At 54.6% G+C, this 20,355-nt stretch overlaps 1 protein-coding gene across 2 annotated transcripts in view; it reads right to left on the bottom strand.

Annotated features, from left to right (window-relative positions):
- Positions 1 to 1,456: 1,456 nt before the first annotated feature.
- The window catches only part of Unc5b (unc-5 netrin receptor B), a 78,124-nt gene continuing 59,225 nt past the window's right edge, over positions 1,457 to 20,355 (bottom strand). Inside the window, exons 3-17 of one of the 2 annotated variants that reach the window (XM_020162163.2) lie at positions 17,653 to 17,796; positions 17,140 to 17,243; positions 15,931 to 16,111; positions 15,072 to 15,239; positions 14,241 to 14,405; positions 13,988 to 14,020; positions 11,989 to 12,183; positions 11,372 to 11,761; positions 10,864 to 10,951; positions 9,986 to 10,154; positions 9,657 to 9,890; positions 7,729 to 7,878; positions 7,193 to 7,357; positions 6,355 to 6,536; positions 1,457 to 4,956 (exon numbers count right to left, since the gene is read on the bottom strand). In XM_020162163.2, the coding sequence (XP_020017752.2) occupies positions 4,791 to 4,956; positions 6,355 to 6,536; positions 7,193 to 7,357; positions 7,729 to 7,878; positions 9,657 to 9,890; positions 9,986 to 10,154; positions 10,864 to 10,951; positions 11,372 to 11,761; positions 11,989 to 12,183; positions 13,988 to 14,020; positions 14,241 to 14,405; positions 15,072 to 15,239; positions 15,931 to 16,111; positions 17,140 to 17,243; positions 17,653 to 17,796 (2,534 nt within the window). In that variant the 3' untranslated portion in view covers positions 1,457 to 4,790. The remainder of the gene's footprint in view (positions 4,957 to 6,354; positions 6,537 to 7,192; positions 7,358 to 7,728; positions 7,879 to 9,656; positions 9,891 to 9,985; positions 10,155 to 10,863; positions 10,952 to 11,371; positions 11,762 to 11,988; positions 12,184 to 13,987; positions 14,021 to 14,240; positions 14,406 to 15,071; positions 15,240 to 15,930; positions 16,112 to 17,139; positions 17,244 to 17,652; positions 17,797 to 20,355) is intronic. The other variant, XM_020162178.2, reaches the window with a different exon arrangement.

Here is a 20,355-nt window from a genome sequence, read left to right as displayed (position 1 = left end):
TCGACGCCTTCTTTTGGTTTCCCTTCACCTGGACCTGCCTGGTGCTAGGATTCCCTAATTACCAAACTACACCAGCCCACGAGTGTCAGTTCCACATTTCACAGATGGGGAAACTGAGGCTCAGGGAGGGGCAAGGACTCTCATAGCATCAGGACTAGAACCCAGGTCCTCTACTTCCACATCAGAATTCTTTGCATCCCACCTGCTTCCCATTGTTTCCAGGTGAGTTTCCAAGGAAGTCAAGGGGAAAAGGAAGGGCAGCTTGCCTCGGTGGCAGGTAGAGTGCAAGGGTGTTTGAATGGGTGGTCCTCAGGGACCCCAGACAATGTGCCTGCTGAGGGGCCATCTGTTTGAAATGACTGTCCCATACGTGATGGTCCATCCTCCCCCAGGCCACTGCACTCACCCACCCCACCCCCCTCCTTCTCCCCCATGAACCCTCACCCCATCCTCCTCTTGCTAGAAGGCCTCCTGAATGCCACAGCTCCAGGTCTGCTGGTCTCCAGGTGGCAGAGCAGTGTGCTATGTGTCTATGTGCTGGGTGCCCTGCCTGCCTCCCTACCAGATGCTCTGAGAGCACAGGGACTTTCCCTTGTCTCACACCAAGCCCACAGGTGCTCCCCAGGCCCAGAGAGATGGCTGGGTGACAGCTGGCACCAGCCCCAGAGCCACAGGTCCCAGGATGTAAGAGCTGGCAGGGCCACCAGAACCACAGGTTAAATGAGCTCTACACCCTGGGTTAATGAGACCGGCTTCCCAGAACCTGTAACACGCTGGTGGATATGGGGACCTGAGGTCCATAGAGCGGGGGATGAGATTAAATGGGCCACTGCAAGCCACTCAGCACTTTTCACTCCCAGCTACTTCCGTCTGTGGGAAAGTCAATACCAATATTGATCGGAACAATACCCTTCACCGCCACCTGCAGGACACATCTCAAAGCGAATAAGCAAGTCTACCATTTGTGTGGGAGTGGGACCACCTTCCCCCCTAGGTGGGGTTTCATTGTCCAGTGTGTAACCTGCCCAACCATGCATCGCCACCCTGGCTCAAAGTCACCTGATCCTAAGGTGCTTATCATCCTCCTTTGCCTGACAACATTGTCCTGTCCCAGGTGAGTGTTCTGAACCGACCTCCCAGCCTCAGCCCCAGTGGGACACCCCCATCTGCACTGGGGGGCAGGCAGGGATGCTGGGGCCTTCCTGTCACCCTCCCACCTGTGACAGACCTCAGTAACTGACTTCTGAGCAGATTCTATGCATGCTCCTGCACTGAGAGTCCCAGCTGGTGAGCAGGGACTTGCTGCGTGACTACAGGGAAGTGCATTCTCTCTGGGCTGGTTTCCCCTTCTGTGAAATGAGGCTGTTGTGCTCAGAGAGTTGACAGTGACACCTGGTCCCAGGGAGTTTTGGGAAGGGTGGGACAGTTATTGCCAATTACCAAGAAGACAGCAGGCTACAACCTGGATTTTTTTTATTAGACTAGGAAATATAATTTATTTCATAAAAATTAATCTTGTTACAATAGGAATGCTAAATGTTATTTACAGGTTGTAGTTTACAGAATGAACAGAGGTGGGGTTCGGGGCCATCCCTGGAGTTCTGCACCCCCTGGATGCAAAACCATGTGCGTGGCCTGGGCAGGGGTCCAGCCCTTCGCCCCCAGGAGAGCTGCCCCTCCGAGATCCTGGGCACCTGCCCCCACAGGGCCTGTGGAGGGGCCTGGCTCAGCTGCCTGGGAGCTGGGGGAAGGGAACCAGAGGGCCCTGGATGGTGTAGGGATGAAGAGGTTCCCCACACCCTTGGGAGGCCCCTGGCCTGAAACCAGAGCTCTGAAGCCTGGGCACCAAGAGAAGGCAGGAGAGGCACATAGGAGATACACTGACTGACCCTGTAGACTCAGAGAGGGCAGAGAACAGGTGTGCCTCCTCCAGATGCACAAACCTGGGTGCAGACAAGGCTACACCCCCACACGCAAGTGGGGACAGGTACGCATGATCCTTGAGGGGCACCCTGATGTGCCCGTGGAAAAAAGCACAGATGCACACACGCTCGCATGCACGCATACTCCGTGAAGAGAGACAAAACACCATGTGTGGCCCTGCAAGGCTTGACAGCACCTACACTGTTGCTGGTCAGGAATGGCTTCTCTGATCTGCTTCCTAGGAGGGAGGGAGGGAAAATCTCCCCCACACCCCAGCAGTGAGGGGGAGACTCTCCGCCATACCCCAGCAGGCAGCATGGCCCCTGCTGCCTCAGTGAGTGATGGAGTTGGCAAATGCTCTTCTTATTCAAGCTGGGTGCTCTTGAACCCTCCAATCAGTTGGATCTGTACTACAGGCCCTGGGACACAATTTCTGGAAGCCATATTGGAAATGGCTGGCTGGGCCTCACCCACCAAGAGCGCCTGCCCTGGGGATCGCAAGAACGCTTCTGAGGGTAGGCAGGGGAAGACAGTATAACAGACCACAGTCAGCTTCTCCCACCACAGCTCCTTTGCTAAGCCCCAAAAGGGCATCAGAACCCAGAAGGCCTCTGACCTGAAGCTCTCCAGGCATAAAAAAAAGGCCTAGAAGGCAGTGATATGCCTGAGGTCATAGAGCAGTGTCACAGTGGAACTGAAACTCAGTTCCTGTTCTCTGGATCTCAGGCTGCAGGAGTGCATTTTAGAACCTGTGATGGAGAGGCACCAGCAAATCCTGCCACAGCACAGGTCTGCTCCAACCTGGCAAGGCTGTCCCAAAGCCACTGGCAGAGGCCCTCTCCTGTGCTTGTGCTGACAGTGCCCAGAGGGGCCAAGCCCACAGGGCACAGGAGGCTTTGGTGGGGAAGGTTCAGTGCCTGTGAGAGGCAGCGTCCACACAGACACCCAGGGCAAGGGCCTGGGTCTTGCTTCATCTACCTCTGGCCAACTCCACCCCAGGGAATTGCTGGCTGGTGAGAAGCCCTTTGAATCACCGATGCTACAGCAGGGAATGGTGGCTGGGTCTACAGCTCTGAAAATTTCTCCCCACTCAGGAAACCAGATTTTCAAAGACCAGTACATGCCCAGGCTGGTCCCAGGGGCAGCTCAGGAGCCTGTTGAGGCAAATGGTGGTGTCAGTGCCCAAAGCATGGGGGGCAGCTGGCACTTGCCTTGCCTTGGGTGCTAAGGAGTGGCCTTTGAAGAGGCCTCTGTCGGCAGTGAGAACCTGGTCCCAGCCATCACCATCCCTCCCACTTAGGCCTTGGTGGAACGTTCTCTAACAGGCTGGGGTGGTGGTGGGTGCAGCCCCTCCACACTGGCAACCTGCCCACTAAGAAAGGAGAGTCCAGGACTGGTGGAATGTCTCAAGTGGTAGAGTGCCTGCCTAGCAAGCATTAGGCCCGGAATTCAAAAGTAAAAAGGTGGGAACACAGCCCCCACCTCCAGCTCCACTTTTCAGTGCTCACACCCCAGGGGGTGACTGCTGATGTGTTCTGCAGCTGTCCCCAAGGTGGGAAGCTTGTGCTCCTGCAGCCACACATGTCCTTGGATCATTCCTTCTGCTGCACAGGAGAAATGGAGGTGCGGAAGATCAGACTCTGGACTCCTGGGTGTCAGGGGTCTCACCTGGTCTCAAGGCTGCTGGGTTAGGGTGGGGATAGGCGGTGCCTAGCTGGGCCCAGCATGGAGATAAAGCTATTTAGTTTCCAGAGATCCTCTAGGATCTCTCCATGAGCCCACTCCTGGGCCCCAGCCCCTATCTAAAAGCCACCAGATTGAGAGCAGACCAGAACATTCTACCCGGCTCACAGTTGCCCTGCCTCCTCCTTCCCATCCCCAACTCAGGACCTTTTAATACGGACTCCAAGAAGCCAGAGGAGCCTGAGGGCATCTGCCTGGGGCTGTGGGAGGGGAGGGAGTCCTGTAAGGCTCCAGTCCTCCATTCCTTTGCTTTATGGATTCAGACTCTGCTTAAGATTTGAGAAGGAAACTTGGGTACTGGGTTTAAAACCCTTTCTGACATGCTCCCTGCACAGCCAGGAAACTGGGGCCCTGATAGAATTTAGTCCAAGATTCATTAGCAGCAAAGAATTCCCTGTTCAGTCTCTCTCCCCCAACACACGGGCATACACACACACTTGCACACACATGTACACACACACACCCCTGCCAGAAGCATTATATCATGTCCACTCTCACAAGAAAAAAGTGTTCTATTTTTTTGTTTGTTTTTTGTTTTGTTTTCTTTTTTTTTTTCTTAAAAAGGACTCATCCAAATATCTGGATAATAAATCGTTTGCGTTTCCTAAGAAACTGGGTTTTTCTTTTCCCTTGTGGTTTTGGTGTCTTCTCTGAGCCTCACTAGTGTTGGAGGCTCTTTCTTTCCTTCCTGATTCTTTTTGCTTGTGGATGGGAGAAAGCAGTTTGAATTGTTCATGACTCTTCAAAGAGGGAAGGGATGTAAAAGCTGAGGGGGTGAGGGGCGGGGAGTCACAGCTGAGGAAGAAGTCAGCACAAAACTGAAACCCACGGGAGAGGGTGGTGTGGAGAGAGGCCACCTCTTGGTTCCAGTCTGGCCAGAGGCCCCAGCCTCTCCTCGACTGAGAGCTAGGAGACAGCAAGGGGTGGAGGGACACCTGGCCTCTCAGCACAGAGCGTGTGGGTTTTCTAAGGCTGGTTGTGGTCTGAGGGTTGGGCAGGGAAGAGGAGGAGGAGAGAGGCAACTGTAAGCTAGGGGGCAGCAGAGGCCACATAGCTCCCATGGGAGGCTGCCTGGGCCTCCCTGCACTGCCTCCCGCCTGTCCCTGCCCCTGCCAGACCCAGGTTCAGCAGTCTCCGTCAGTGGCCATGGCTACCAGCATCTCACTTTTGCCCATCTCCTCCAAGGCACAGGCCAGGCTGTTGAGGTCCCCGTCATCCTGCTGCAGAGCTTCCCAGAGGTCCAGGATCACACCTGTAGGGCTTGCTTTGGTGGCAAAGTAATTCAGGTACCTGGGGGAGGGAAGAAGGGGGCATTGGCACTCTTGCTAGTGCACTCAGTACCTCCCAGGAGTATCTCCCAGAGAGCAGTGGGAAGTGGGAAGGCTGGACTCCAGCATTCTGCAGTCCTAGGTCTGAATCCCAGCTCCTCTTCTTGCAGGCTGTGTGGCCCCAGGCAAGCAGGCACACCTCTCTGAGCCTCAGTCCTTTCCCCAAAATGGGAATGATGTCAATTACTTCCTGTATGGTTTGGATATGAAGTCTCCCCCCAAAAGCCTCACGTATTGAAGCCGTGTTCAGGGGTGGAGTACTGGGGAAGTGATTGGGTTATGAGGACTCCTGCCTTTATCAATGAATTCAAACACTGATGTATTCAAAGTCTGAATAGACCATCTGGAGGTGGTGGAACTGTGGAAGGTGAGGTCTGGTTGGAGGAAGTGGATCACTAGGGAGGCTGCCTTGCCCTGGTCCCTTCCTGTCTGCATCTCTCAGCTTCCTGTCTACCACAGGTGAGCTGCTTATTCTACCTCATGTTCTCTGCTATGACATTCAGCCTCACCTCAGGCCCACAGCAGTGGAACCAGCCGACCACAGACAGAAGCCTCTGAAACTGTGAGCCAAAATAAATCCTCCCTTAAGCTGTTTGTCACAGCAATGAAGAGCCTGATTAACACACCGTCCTACACTGTAGACAACACACAAGGTCATGTCAAGCCAGGCTTTAGAACCGTCCCTCATCTTCATCATCATCATCATTGAAAGACCTTGGCACCAGGAGGGGCTGTCTGAGCCCAGCATGCCACACTTGCCCTGTTATCTTTCTTCCCTGCCTGATCTTGCCTCCTGAGCTCAGGGCAGTTCTTCGTAAGAGCCTTAGCCATTTTTGTCAGTCTCATGCATCTCTAGTAAGATGTCTTATTCATAGCATCTGCTCAAGGCAGGTGGATTAAACATACTTTCAATTACGTACACTACTTCTTGTCACTGATGGATATAGTGTATGTTTTCCAAGAATTTCGATGCTCTGTACACTCTGTCATTCAGCAGGCATTTCAGGATCCCTTGCTCCACCTGGGCACTGGGGGTCGATTGTGACCACACTTGGTTGGTGTCAGGGCCCCGTCTGATTGTTGGGCCTTCCCATGACGTGGCAGGCAAGCCGTTTTCCCACACACGGGAGCAGAGCCAGGCTTGGAGGGTGTGCAGGTCTCTTACAGGTCAGTGATCTGAGCACATTGCTCCGCAAAGGAGGAGGGTTCTCAGACTTAGCACATCCAAACCCAGCTCCTGATCTGCTGGGAATAATGGCCCATGGGCAGCCAAGCTGGAAGCTGGCCTGGACTGTCAGGATACCTGCCTGACAGTCCTTGAGGAACAAGGGGCCTGGGTGGTGGTGGTTGGAACACTTACCGGTCCATGGACAGCTTCTGTGCCAATAGCCGCCAGTCATTGCCTCGTGAGTTGGGGGCATCGAGGCTGTTGCAGATCTTCTGGCGAATGGAGAGTGGTATCTTGAAGGCATAGGGTCCCAGCTGGGTGGTGACAGCACTGCCAGGGGCAGAGCAGAGGGCGTCCAGGGAGCCAGCAGGTGTCTGGAAGGGCAGGGGAATAGTGAGAGGCGCATGTGTCCCTGCAGCCTCCCCATCTTGGGTTCACAAGCTCAAGGAAGCTTGAGCCCTCCACCTCTTCTGGGTAGTCTCCAGCAGTTCAGGTCCCAAGGGCAAAGGCTCCAGGGGCATGTCTCTCCCCTCTCTTCTCCCTCTCCCCCAGCAATACTGACACAGAGGAAGTGACTTAACCAGGGTCACATGCTATGTGGGTGGCAGAGCTGGCTCCGGATCTATATTCAGTGATTTTCATCCTGTACTGGAAGGAGGACCTAGCATCATCACCCTGGGTGGCCTGGGGTTCTACACCTCAGTCTGGATTTATAGCTCAGTCCTGCCATTGACCTTGGTTCGAATCCAGTTTTGCCTGATACTTGACCTCCCTAAAGCTTCTTTTTCATCCGCCAGCTAGGAACAATCACAACCGTTTCCCTGGTGGATGTGATGACTTGTGAGGACATGCTACACACATGAACAGTGCTCAGTAAATGACAGTTGTTAGTCAAAAATGACCAAAGTCATGCTGGGACTCAGAAGGCGAAGGGCGGAAGCCTTTATGGGAGATGGCATTTCCACCCAGATGAGCAGGGAACATGGGGTCTATGTGTTGCAACACCACAGGGGTGTCACCTGGCCCTCACCTCAGCGAGAGTGGTGTGCAGCTGGAATATTTGGCCTTCCCCTTCCACCTGTCGCACGCAGATCTTGCAGGAGAACTCTGTGGAAGCCAGGCTGTGCCTCTCCAGGGTGAAAGTGCAGTGCAGGGCCTTCTGGCTGCCACTCCAAATGTGATAGAATGGGATCTCCTACGGGAGGCAGTGGTCAGTGCTGCAGGCGAGGCCAGTTGCCTGCCCTTCTGGAGAATGGTGCAATGGGTGGAGGGCTAGCCTCAGGGAGGGTTGGGGCCTTTGGAAGCAGTTCAGGGGTCTCTCCCCAGATGGGCAGAGGGAGAAGAGCTGGCCGAGGGCCCTTAAGCTGGCCAGTTGGGTCTCATCAGGCCCTTGGTTCTAGCAGGGAGTTTAGAAAAGAGGTGTGGGGGGAAGGCACTGAAGGTATGTGTGTGGATGGTGTGTCACACACTGTCTGGGAGCATGGAGCTTGGTCAGGGCCTGGTGGGGGGGGCCAGTCCTCCCTGGGCTGCACCCTAAAATGTACCTTTCCCCAGGCCCAGCCTCACCTGGTACTTGGCCAGCAACTTGCTTCTCCAGTGGGCATGGGGGATGTCATGAAGGGAGAGTCGCAGGTTGTGATAACTGTCCTTGAACAGCAGGGGCTTGGGCTCCTCCACCAGATAGCCACCCAGAGTCCGCTCCAGCTCCAGCACCTCCTGTGGGTGGAGTAGTGGGGAGGGGGAGCCCGTCACACCTGGCTCATCTTAGCAGAGTATGGAACCCATCTGACTCATTTAGAAGATGCTTTAGATGAATGGATGGACAAAAAAGGATGAATGAATACATAGTAGATGAGTGCGTAAATATATTTATAGATGAACTAATGGATGGATGGATGAATGGGTAATTGGATGGATGGACAGAAAGAGATTTATAGATGGATATGTAAATGGAGGGGTGTGTGAGTAGAAGGATATCTGGAAGGAAAGATAACTGGATTGGATGGGTGGTGAATAGAAAGACATGTGGCTGTTGACTGAATGAGAATATGGACAGAAGAACAGAAAGAGAGATGGATGGATAAATAGATGGGGGATGGATAAAACAAAGAATGCCATGAGGCTAGAATGTGGCCATTTCCGCTTGATCTCCTCACCACTCTCTGGGCAAGGTGGACATTCCCCATTGCCTCATACCAGAGCCACATGCAAGAGCATTTCCTACTGCTTCACACCCTCTCGGGCCTCCTGGAATTCCAGGCTAGCTCAATCCCTGCAGGAGACACTCACTCTCCCACGGGGCCTTTTCACCTGTGTTGCATCAGGCTGCAGCATGGAGTCTGAGACTAGCCACAAGAGACCGGGAGACAACAGAGCTGGGAGGTACAGCCCAGGGCTGGGAGAAGGCACAGGGGTGGGAGGTGGAGGGATTAACTGTTTGTTCTCTTCCAGTGCTATGTTAGGATGGGACTGAGGTCCTGGGACCAGGGTGAAGCTAAGAAAAGGGAGGGACAGAGGCTTTGAGGCTGGTGTGGAACGGGTGTGCTTACACAGGGCTCTGCATCTGCCATTGCCAGGCTGGAGCACTAGATCCAGGTTCATCCCCTCCCTCACTCTGCACTAAGAGTTCCTCACCTGGTATGGCCCCTTGTTCACTTAGGGCACCACTGCCCATTCTTTTGCATCCACTAGGAACCTGGCTCTCAGCCCCCACTCCTCTCCTTCCCAGTCCATCTTATCATCCCCTGTTCATTCTGACTAAACAGAGTCCAGGCCCCCTCTCCTGGTCACTGCCACTGCCTAGAGCCCAGGGCAGGCCCCAGCTTCCTAACTAGCATCTCTGATTCTCCTCTGTCCACCCCTGCAGTGTAGCCAGAGGGCATCCTAAAGAGCACCTTCCGTGCTGGGTGTGGTGGTGCATACCTGAGACAGGAGGGTTGCAAGTTCTAGGTCCTTTAGTTCTAGACCCTGTCTCAAAAAACCCACAGAAATAAGATAAAAAATAATTACAGCATGTTCTAGGTCTAGCCCTCTTGTCACCGGACAGCTTCCAATCCCTTGGTATGGCCCCTGAGGCTACTGAAAGGTGAGCCCTCCCAACCTCACAAATCCCCTATACAGGTCATTCACACTGACCACACACCTGCCTTGACAGAAGCTGCTCTGCCTGGCTGAAAGCCCTTCCCCCTCTGTGCAGAGTGCCAGCTTGCTATCTGAGGCTTAGGTCTAAGGTCTGCCTTCTCAGATTCCATCAGTGTACTCAAGAAATTTCCCTGTCTGTCTGCCACCTCTACCCCAGAGCCTGGTGAGACAGGATGTGGCTTTCATCCCTGTCCTGAGGGTCCAGAGCCATTTGGATGTTTGAAGAATGCTTGAGTGATGAAAGCAGGTGGAGGGGAGCCTGGAAGAGACCTTGCTGGAGAACCACGCAGCTGACCAGCTGCAGTGATGCACCTGCAGCGCCCCAGGGTTGTGTGCCCCCTGGTTGGCTCTACCTTTAGCGCTATAGGCGTGTCTTCCAGGCAGTAGACCCTGAGGCTGTACTCCAGGGAGGTGCAGAGGGCTGGGGCAAAGATGGCCAGCTGGAGGCGCTTGATTGCTGAGCGGGAGTAGGACTCGCCCGTGAACACATAGGTGCCCAGCTGGTCCAGTAGGATGTGGCAGGCCCTGGCCTCTAGCTGGCAGTAGCAGGGGGTATTGAGTGTCTCCTCATCCAGGGTCACTACCTCCTGCAGGGAGAGATCAGGGGTGGAATGAATGGACATTGTCATCTGGGTTGGGGCAGGTTTGAAGAGCTGGCTGGTCCCAAGCCTGGGCTCCTCACCTCCCAGTGGCCCTGATGGGCCTGGGTCTTGAGTTGGAAGATCCAGTCACCAGCACGGACTTCAGCACAGTGGGGCACAGTGAGGATGACAGGGCGGCACAGCAGGAGGCCTGTGGGTCCGCAGGTTACCGAGGGGCTCAATACTGTCTGGGTCCCTTCCGAAAGTGGACTGGGGGCAGGACAGAGAGAGACAGTTAGGGAGCCCCCAAATCCAAAAACTGACTGGTGACGAGGGTTGGTATCTACCACTCAGGGTGCCAGGCTCACAGGCAACACAGGGGTGGAGGGAACGGAGAAAATGACATAAACCTTGAAGTTGGCTCCAGATCTTTGCTTTTACACTGTGACTTTCTCACAAGCCAAATCTTTGTGCATACTTTCAAAGGTTCTGTGCTTTTAAACATTCTTAATAAATGTTGTGAAATCACCCTCCAGAGGGCTGGCACCAATCTACATTCCTGCCAGTGTGCCACAGAGGGCCATGTGCCTGTATTTGAACACATGAAGGTATTACCATGTGAAGAAAAAAAAAATCCTTGTAAATTCCTTTAGCACAAAAAACCCTTCCCAATCTCACAGTTTTCTTTAACCATTTTCTCATAAACTTTGTTCTGTTTTCATATTAGTTATAAAATCTTTTTACATAGTAAGGATTCAACTCTTAGTCCTACTGTAGCCAGTGTGTCAGCTGCTGTTTGATTTTATGACTCAGGGTTTTGGTTTTGCACATTTTAAGTGTGGCCACAGTAAGAGTAATGCTGTCTTTGGAGGGCAATGGGATTAGAAGAGGAGATGGTGACCTTTTTTGCCTGGTGTGGGCAAGTAGCAGGGAGAGGATGAGGGGGACAGCTTAGGAGAGGACTGAGGTCTCTACTCACAGGGTGTTTTCTGCCTTGTTGATAAGCAGGTACATCTCGTAGAACTTGCCCTGGGGGATGGCTCCATTGGGTACCAGCAGGCTGACCCCTGAAGAGAGAAAGGGGGTGGCAGAGAGGGTCTGGGGACTGATTGCAAACAGAGCCCAGGCTACTGACCACAGCTGGCCTGTCACAGGAACACAGGGCCCCTGACATTGCTAGGGGGTCAGAGGTCCCAGTGTCAGCAACATGCCTGGCTCAGGACAAGATTCTGGGGAGTTGCCAACCGCTGTTAATTTTGCAGCCTGATATGGGCATTCCTGCCCTCCCTGTCACTAGAAATGGGATTGTTCTGCACGATTGTTGGATGATGTAGAGCTATTCTCCACCACTTAGCAGACAGCAAAACAGATGCTTCCTGAGTGGCCGGCCCAGGGTTCCCTGCCCTAAGGAGGCACCTACAGGTCTGACCCCAGTCTTGGTCAGACTTCTGAGGACAGGTGGATGGGCACAAAGACCAGGGTCCTACCTGTGCCAGGGATACTCAGTCTCCCGCCTAGGCAGCCAAAGGTGCCACTGATGCTGCTGCCTGGGTCTCGTGGCAGGCCCATGAGCTGCTGGGAGCCAAGGCTGGCACTGCGCAGATGCAAGAAGTGGGCATCCCGAGGGAAATCGGTAGGGTATGTGCCAGGTGGCAGGACCCCCAGCAGATCAGCCCCATCTGGCAGACTAGGCACAGAGCTGGTGGTGCCGGAGCTGTAGACCTTGATCTTTAGGCTGGGCAGGGGGTCCAGCAGGGGTGAGGTGGTCATGGGGATCTTGTCCGTTGAGTCCTGCAGGGCATACACGGGCCCGCGGTAGATGCCAGCACTGGCTGTCAGATCAGGAGGCACTGATGGGTGCAGGAGCTGTGGGTTATCTGCGGAGGTGGGGGTGATGGTCAAAACCCCTGGCGCACTAGCCCAGCCCCACTCTGCTGGTGTGGCTCCTCCTGTTCTACCCCAATGGCCAGCTGCAAAAGGCTCAACTGCAGCTTCGGGAAAACTGCAAAAAACTCAGGAGGGAGTCAGGAGCTCCGGTTTTGGCTGCTGTGCCCTTCCAGGGACCCCAACCATTCCCGCATCCCAGGTATCCTTGTGTTCTTACTGGGCCTTGTGGTCTTGAAGTTGACAGGGTGGAAGCCGCCAGTGAGGGCCGCAGAGGAGTCAGTGATGTCAGTGTCAAAGTCACGGCAGTTTCGGCGGTATACTACCACTCCCACTGCCATGAGGACTGCCACAACCACGAAGATAGCCACTACGAGGCCTGCATACAGTGCCACATCTCCTGAGGACTCCAGGACTGCAGGAACAGGAGGGCTATGTGTTGGGCAGGGCAGACACCCAGGCCCCAGGATCCCTGGGGAGGGGTAAGGCCTGGGGCAGACGGGTACTGTGCTGAGTTCTAGTCTAAGCTCTGCCATGACAGGTTGGTGGCCTCAGGCAAACCCTGGACCTTTCTAAGTCAGTCTCTTCATTAGTAAAATGATGTCAAGACCCCTGCCCTCCTCTGTTCTGTGAGCTAATTCAACATTTACTGCTGAGACATGGCATCACATGATGCATCCTATTGGAGCTGAGATTTCAACTAGAGAAAGCCTGCAGCAATTTCCATAGGACCAAAGGTCCTGGCTCCTGAAAATCCTTATAAGTAGCCATTCTGAGCTCTTTCCCATTCCGTGCTGAGGGTGCTAAGGGTCGGATGGAGGTAGAGGAGGCAGGGAGAAGTGGGGTGAGAAGCAAAGCAATGGGTGAAAAGGCAGTGAGCAGGTGGGCAGAAGGATGGAGCTGGAGGGCAGCCACCCATGATTATCTCTCCCTCCCCCAGCAGGAGGCTACAGTTGGGAATAATTTCCTATGGCCAGGCAGGAAGATGTCAAGGACAACAGAACTTCCTCTGATGACGAGAATATCTTGTCTGCTGTCCCTGTATGCAGCCTGCAGCCACTAGCTCCATGTGGCTACTGAACAACTGAAGTATGGCTGATGCAACTGAACAACTTAATTTTTTAAATGACTTAGTTTTAATTAAGCTAAATGAGTTTAAATAGCCACATGTGGCTATCACACTGGCCAGCTCAGGCAGAGCCAAGATGGCGGCCACCAAGATGGCTGCTCTTCCCTCTTGCTTCTTTTGGGGATTCCAGGAGCACTCTCTCCTGCCCTGGAGAGCTCTTGGAGAGGTAGGCCTGTTTTCTCTGCCTAGAGTCTGCCATGTCCTTGAGGTCAGCCTGAGTCTCACAGTATGGACTGCCATGGCTTTCTGCCCTGGATATCTGCTTGCTTCTGACACTGGTCTTTCCCCAATCTGCCCTCAGTAACCCTCATGCTTGGGCTCCCCGGAGGACCCTGGCGTCTAGGGAGCTGCCAGAGAAGCCCCCTCAGGGCTGAGCTCCCACATCTCTGGAGGCTCTTGGCCTAGCAAAGAGGTGGTCCTGGGGACCCCTTGCCTGGTGATTTACGTTCTCTAATCAGCCACCAGCCAGGCCCCCAGCGAGCTGGGCTGAGGGCCTCACTGCTGATTTTATGATTCTAGAATTATTTGGAAGTTGTGCTTTAATTGCCACAGGCCAATCTGCTGAAGAGGCTTTATAGTTCTGTATTATTGCAGCACCAGTGCGGCCCCTCAGGAGCTGCCATAGGGCAGGGGCATCACAGATGAGTTGGGAGGAATGGCCCAGCTTCTGGGGTCCAGTGCAGGGTCTTGGGGTAGACAGTCATGGCACTGCTCCCTCTCCATCCCAGAGAGGAAGTCCAAAGGCACATGGTTAAGAGTATCAGCTTTGACCACAAAATATTTGGGTTCAAATCCTGGCTCTGCTACTTTCTAGCTTGTTCCTTAGGCAAGTCCCTTCTCTCTGAGCCTCAGTTTCCCTTCCTATAACAAGTTAGGGGGTGTCTTAGCTTTTTGCTGTCAGCCAAGGCTCTGCCTGCCTTCTGTGATGAAGAGTGTGGACACATGCGGCGTAGGGTACAGGGGGCTCCCATGGAGGGCTAGTATGGAAGAACATCCTCTCTCCCTGCCCTGCACCCCACACCAGGCAAAGCCAGACAAGGAGAACCAGGGATAACCAGAGGAAAGAGGGCAGCTATGAAATGGGACTTACGGTGGCTTTTAGGATCGCTTAGAGTTCTCTTATCTGTTAAGGGAAATAAAGGGAAAGACAATGACACAGATGACAGGGAAAGGGTGGCAAAGAGGTGATGGGGACATGGTGCAGATGAGATGACAAATGTGGGGGCTGGGCAGAGGCCCTGTGGGCTGCTTTCCACTGCAGGCTGGGCTGGGGTGGCAGGGTCCCTCACTTGGCTCCAGAGCTCCCCCAATGCCTCCAGGGCCCTGTATGCTTGATGACTCACTCTGCATGCACAGCCCATCAGTGCAGTTCTTGGAGTCAAGTAGTGTCCCACTGCAGTCACGGCCTCCGTTCTGAGGTGGAGGAGCCATGCACTCACGACTGCGCCAGTGGGCACACTCAGTGCTGCAGGCTGACCACTTGCTCCACTCTGTCCATGCTCCATCCACTGCAAGAGCACAGCACACACACTGTTATGCACGCAGAGCACAGCAATGCACACACACACACACACACACACACACACACACACCCCCATGGCAGAGAGAGAATCCTGAACCAAGTGCAGGCCCTACAGAGAAATCAACACCATGTCCACGTAGCCCCATACCCATGAGCCGTCAGATGTGCTGGAGGGGGGACACAGAGAACAGACACGCACAGGATCATTAGTACACACACAGCCCAGCACACAACTGTACATGCAAAGACACAAACCCAGGGCAAAAAACCACTGCACCATCACACAGAAAACAACCAAAGGGAGAAAACATGGCCAGACGGGACACAGATGTCCTCATGTGTCTTAGTGGTTAAGTGCAGGAGGTGCTCTGGAATCCTAGTACCTCTGGATCCCAGTTTAGAGGGGCCAAGAGAAGAGCTCACCCCCAGATGACATCTCAGAGCCTCTGCCTCCACCTCCCTAGCAGCTCAGGGCAGAACCAGAGGTCAGAAGCCATTATACCTAGGTCAGCTTGGGTGGCTGGCTGCAGGACTAGGATGACCACCTGCCCTGCCCATGCTGGGACAGATGCGTCCTGACTTGGCACATATACAAGAGGACCTGGAGTGGGACTGGGTGTGGGCAGTGAGCCACCTGGCCAGTGGCCCCTACCTGGGCACACAGTGGTGCAGGCGGTCTTCTGGAAAGCCTGACCCTCGCAGAAGGCACCTCCATTGAGTGGGGCTGGGTTGGTGCAGGTCCGTGTGCGTTTCTGCCAGCCGCGGCCACAGCGATTAGAGCAGGGTGACCATTCTGCCCAACTGGACCAGCCGCCATTCACTGCAGGGACAATAGCCATCATCTATCTGGTAGGCCTGGCTCTAGGACCTCTTGGCCCCCATGAGTTCATCATCTGCGCCCCTCTGCTGACCTGGTCATCTTGGTTATGCCCCTTTTCAGCTGTAGGGCTGGGCACCAGACACCAGCAGGCACTCAAGAGGACCTGGGAGGTCGCTGTCTTTTCCCTGACCCATCGTATAGTGACAAAGAAGGTCCAGAGAGGGATCTTCTTATCCAGGATTAACCTGTGTGTGATGGGAGACCTGGGACTCTGCCTGGAACTGGATCCCACTACAGGACTCTTTCTACAACATTCTGTAGTCACCTTGGTGGTGGCATGGAAATACCAGTGAACACTGTGCAAGCCTGGCAAGTGTCCTCCCCTGTGGTAGGACGATAGGCTTTGTATGGGGACCTGATTGGGGCTCTGCCTCACTGCGACACCAGGAAAATTGGGTCTTCTCCTTTAGACAGCTGAGGAGCCCTAAGAAGTAGAGAGTGCTTCTGACTGGGGACTCAGGAGTGACTGACTTGGCCGCTCATTTTTCTGCGTGACTTGGGTCTATTCACCTCTCCTCTCTGGACTGCACCTCCACTGTTCAGGGGTCTTCCTGGCCTTCTGAGTGTGGGGTGGGTAGGATGGGTAACCCCAGGCGCTCTTTTCCCTCCCACCCTGAGCAAGTGTCCACACCGTAGACAATGACAGTAGCCGTGGTGCTCCGGCGCTTTGCCACAAGGTTCTTGGCCACACAGGTGTAGTTGGCAGTGTCCAGAAGGCGGGCCTGGCGGATGATGAGGTTGTGGTCGATGGTGAGCAGGAAGTTGGTGTCCTGGGTGGGGTCGATGACGTCCTCGTTCTTGAGCCATTCCACCTGTGGAGTGGAGTAGGGGCAGTGAGGACCCAGGGCCAGCCTAACTGGGGGTGGGCCACTTGCAGAGGGAAGGAAGGGTCTGAGCATGGACAGAACAGGAGATAATCTGGAGAGGCCAAACCTCTCCAGGGCCAGCACCAAAATGAGGAGCAGACTTACCACACTGTGCCTCAACTTGACCACCTCTAAGATGGGCACTGAATAGCACCTGCCCCACAGGGCTGTGGTGAGGGTGATTGAGCTGGCTCAGAGGAAGCACCGAACCAGTGTTAGCTGGCAGTACTCACCCCATCCTTAACACATCAGCTCTGACAGTGGTTGGTCCCTGGGTTCAAATCCCAGCTCTGCCACTCACTAGCAGCTGCACTCTGGGGGTGGCTAGTCCCCTCCTCCTCGCACTGTTTCCCAGCTATAAAGTGTGAGCACATTCACCCCACAGGGTTGCTGTGGAGATGAGTGTGCCAAGACCCAACCTGCATGGGAGCCTGATAGGTGGCAGCTGCCACACAGGGTATTGGTGGCGCCCATGGTCCAGGAGGGCGCACGCCGAGGGAGCTTAAGGAATCAGTGCAAGGTTTGGGGAACAGGCTCCAAGTAGGGAGCCTGTTCTCCTCAGCCTGTCCTCTTTGCTCCCAGGTGCAAAGTTGCATCTTCCCCTTCCCAGCTCTAATTCCTGGACCACAGGAAGGGGTGTACATGGGGAGAGGGAGGGTGTATGAGGAAGGGTGGTGAGAGGAGTCAGACAGGGGGCACTGCTAGGGAGCCACAGGCCCTGTAGGGAAGGGCAGGGACCTCCAGCCCTCAAGGTGAGTGTACTCTTGGACACATGCATTATGAGATCCTACAGTGTCCATGAGACGGGGCTTGGCCCCGCCCAGGGCTCCCAATCCTGCCGAGGGACTAGCTGGGATCTGATATGTGCTGAGGTAGCAACCTTTGTCCTTAGTCTCGCTCTCTCTGCCTATGACATGGGGAGGTTCTGGAGGCTATGGCATCGTGGCTAGTGCTACAAACTTTGTCTGGCTCACCTCAGCCACAGGCACGCCTTCTGGCGGGCGGCACTGCAAGAGGACCTCATGGTCCAGGGGCACTTCCTTGCCTAGAGGCTCCTGGTCAAAGTTCTTGCGCAGATCTAGGAAAAAGAAATGAGAGAGTCTGGAAGTTCAGTTAGGTGGGAACAGGACAGGAATCTGTAGTGCCTGCTATTGCCACTAGAGGGCAATGCCCGCCAAGGGAATTGTAGGGACACCTGACTACCTGGAGAGGTTTCTCTTACCAGGTGGTGTAGTGAACAGGGTTCCCTCCCTGTCTCTGGGATCCATACACAGAATCCAGGCCCAAGATGCACAAGGAAGCTACAGGTGAAAAGTGCCACTAGAAATTGTGGGCCCAGGTTCTAGTTCTATCTGAGCTGGTACCCATGTGCCTAATGTCTCTGTGGTGAGCCATCTCTCCTGCAGATGTGGAATTCCCTCTCTGGCATTCATGGGGAAGGGGAAAACACTCAGGGGGACAGAATGAGGGGGGTCTGGGTGACATACACGCAATACGGACGTAGGCCCTGCGACTCTTGGTGGTGCCTGCAGAGCTCCAGGCCACACACTGGCACCAGTAATCCTCTAACCCAAAGAGCTCCTCCACTTGCTGTCGTGACACCTCAATCTGCACTTCTCGCACCCGCAGGCCTGGAAGGAAGAGGACATCATTAGGGGTAGGGGCGGGGGCAGGATAGAGACACAGGACAGTCCCCCAAGCCCTGCTGCCTCTTTTGCAGGACTGCCTCTCCTTTCCATCCTCTCCTCTGCCTTCTCCATGGCTAAGAGTAGCTCTCCGCTTCTCCCATCCATTCGCCACCTGGCAGTGAGGGCATGCTTGCCAAGATGCACACACGCAGTGTCATTCCCCTGCTCACATCACCTGTCTCTCAGCATAAAGACCCAGGTCCCCCACATGGCCTCTAGGCTGCAGGCCCCACCCTCTGGCGACTCTGCAGCCACTGTGCACCCACCTCCCTGCCTGCTGCAGTCTCCTGGGTAACATCCAGGCCCTCTGTTCCCCAAGCTCTTGCAGCCACTGGACCACTGCACATCCATCCTCTACCTGGAACTCTCTTCTGTCCCCTCTATGTCCAGTGGGGACCCTAGTCAGTGTTTCAGGTGGACCTCACTTCTAACAGAAGCTCCCCTACCTTGAGCCACCCACTCCAGGTCTCAGGGCATAGCCCAGCACTGCCACCATATAGTCACTGCTCCCTGCCCACCTGATGTCCTCACCACACCAGTACTATCTGTGTTATCTGGACATGCACGTGTCTTAAATTGGCTGTCTGCTGGGCTTGGTCCTGTTTGTGACGGTGGCCCAGGTCCTGGTACAGAGGGGGCTGGACAAGTATCTGAAGAAAGCAGATGTGAGATGCCAGCCTCTCTAGCCAGCACTCAGGACTCTGTGGGGTGGGAGCTGGGGGAGGTACCTCTCCCTGGAAATCTTCTGCCCCAGTCCAGGGAAGAACTGGGTACGCCAGCCTACGCAGGGGGTCACTGTTATGCCAAACTGGCTTCTACAAGGCCCCTGCGCAGGAAAGGAATGAACCCACCTAGATTAGGGCATTGCTCTGGAGCTCTTCCCCAAAGCTTGTGGTATGACTTCCCTCCAGGAAGCCTGTCTGAAGCCTCCCCGTCTCAGAATTCCTAAGGCTATTCCTTCTTAGGATGCTATGTGTCCTATCTCCTCTCATGGCACACAGGCTGTTAAGCCCCTTGAGAGCAGGACTATACATGCTGTAGTTTTGTGCCAGGGTGTTTTGTGCCAGGGTGGTTACCTGGCCAGAAGGCTTTGAATCCTGGCTCCATCCTTACTCCCCAGCTGTGTGACTTCACTAAGTTACACAGCCTCTCTGAGCCCCGTTCTCGCATCATAGTAAAACACAGGAAAAGCTTTAAAATGACTCATGATGATGACTTTACCGCAGCAGCCAGTCCAGGATGGACACAAACTTACTCTGGCAAGTTGTTTAGAGAAACTGAGGCCCAGAAAAGATCAGTTGCAGGCCCAAAGTCTCCCCAGTAAGTGCCAGCAGAGCTGAGACCAGCTCTCTGATGTCTTGTCCCATTAGTGCTCTGTCCCTTTACCTTGAGGCCTCCCTGGACCCCTCCTAATGGACTCATTGCTGTAACTCACCCCCATTATCAAGGGGGGGGGGGTTGTTCTTGCCCTGGGAGCCCAGACAGTGAAGGAAGACCACCCTGATGATCAAGGACCTAAATGTGAGGTAGTTGGGGCCGCTGTCAGAGGGAAGGGGCTGAGTTAGTGAGGTGTTTCAAAAACCGGTGCTGCCTGGCTTGCAGAGCAGGGTAGCCCCTCTCTACCAGTCTGAGACTCTGGAAGTGGTCCTCTCAGGGGTCACCCTTCCTGCAGACTGCAGCAATACCCAGCAGCTGGGCAGAGGGAACCTGGCACACAGGGAGGCTGGACACCTGTCACAGCCACGAGCAAGCAGATGAGAGGCAGGGGATGAGAACAGGGCCTTTGGGCTCACCAGGTTGCCTTCCCAGAATACCCAGGGTTGGGCTGCCTTGCCCATCACTCCTGTCCTGCCCATGGCTGCTCCCTTAGTGCTCCAGGGCTACACAGAGCACTAGGGAGGGCTGGGTTGCAGAGCAGGATGCCAAGGCCAAGGTGCTGCCAAGGGAGGAGCCCTTGGGACCACTGTCACCATGTGCAGCTAATGGGGACAACAGTGGCCTAGTTTCTAGGGCTGGCAGGTCCTGTGTGCTTGGTGGCAGGGCTAAGAGCCATGCTGTCAGTTACTAGTACCACTAATCATCTGGGAGGCCCCCACAGGTGCACTGTCCCTTGTATTTCCTGGACCCCTACAGCTGGCCACAACCAGAGGGGCTCAGGGGACAGAGAAGTAAGGACTGATTGTGAGAGAAAGACAGAGACCAAGAAAATCCAAGAACAGGACAGAGGACATGGCATTTATCAGGGGTCTCCGTGTGGGGGCTTGGCTTTCTGCTCGGCTGGTACAGTGTTTGGCCCACCTCATTCCATCCACACCAGGATCTTCTGCTAACAAAAGAAAGGAGCTGGGGCTCAGACAGGCTGTGTGGCCTCCCCAAAGCCACACAGCCCTAGTGAGATTATCTGGATGGTGAGTTTTACTGTTTTTGTTTTTTAAAGATAGAGTGTTGCTATGTAGACCAGGCTGGCCTTGAACTGGAGAGTCACTTGCCTTGCCTCCTGCA

Source organism: Castor canadensis, chromosome 7 (assembly GCF_047511655.1).
Source record: "Castor canadensis chromosome 7, mCasCan1.hap1v2, whole genome shotgun sequence".
Classification (NCBI taxonomy): Eukaryota; Metazoa; Chordata; class Mammalia; order Rodentia; family Castoridae; genus Castor; species Castor canadensis.
Note: the sequence above shows the minus strand (reverse complement) of the source record. Positions and strands in the feature narration are given on the sequence as shown.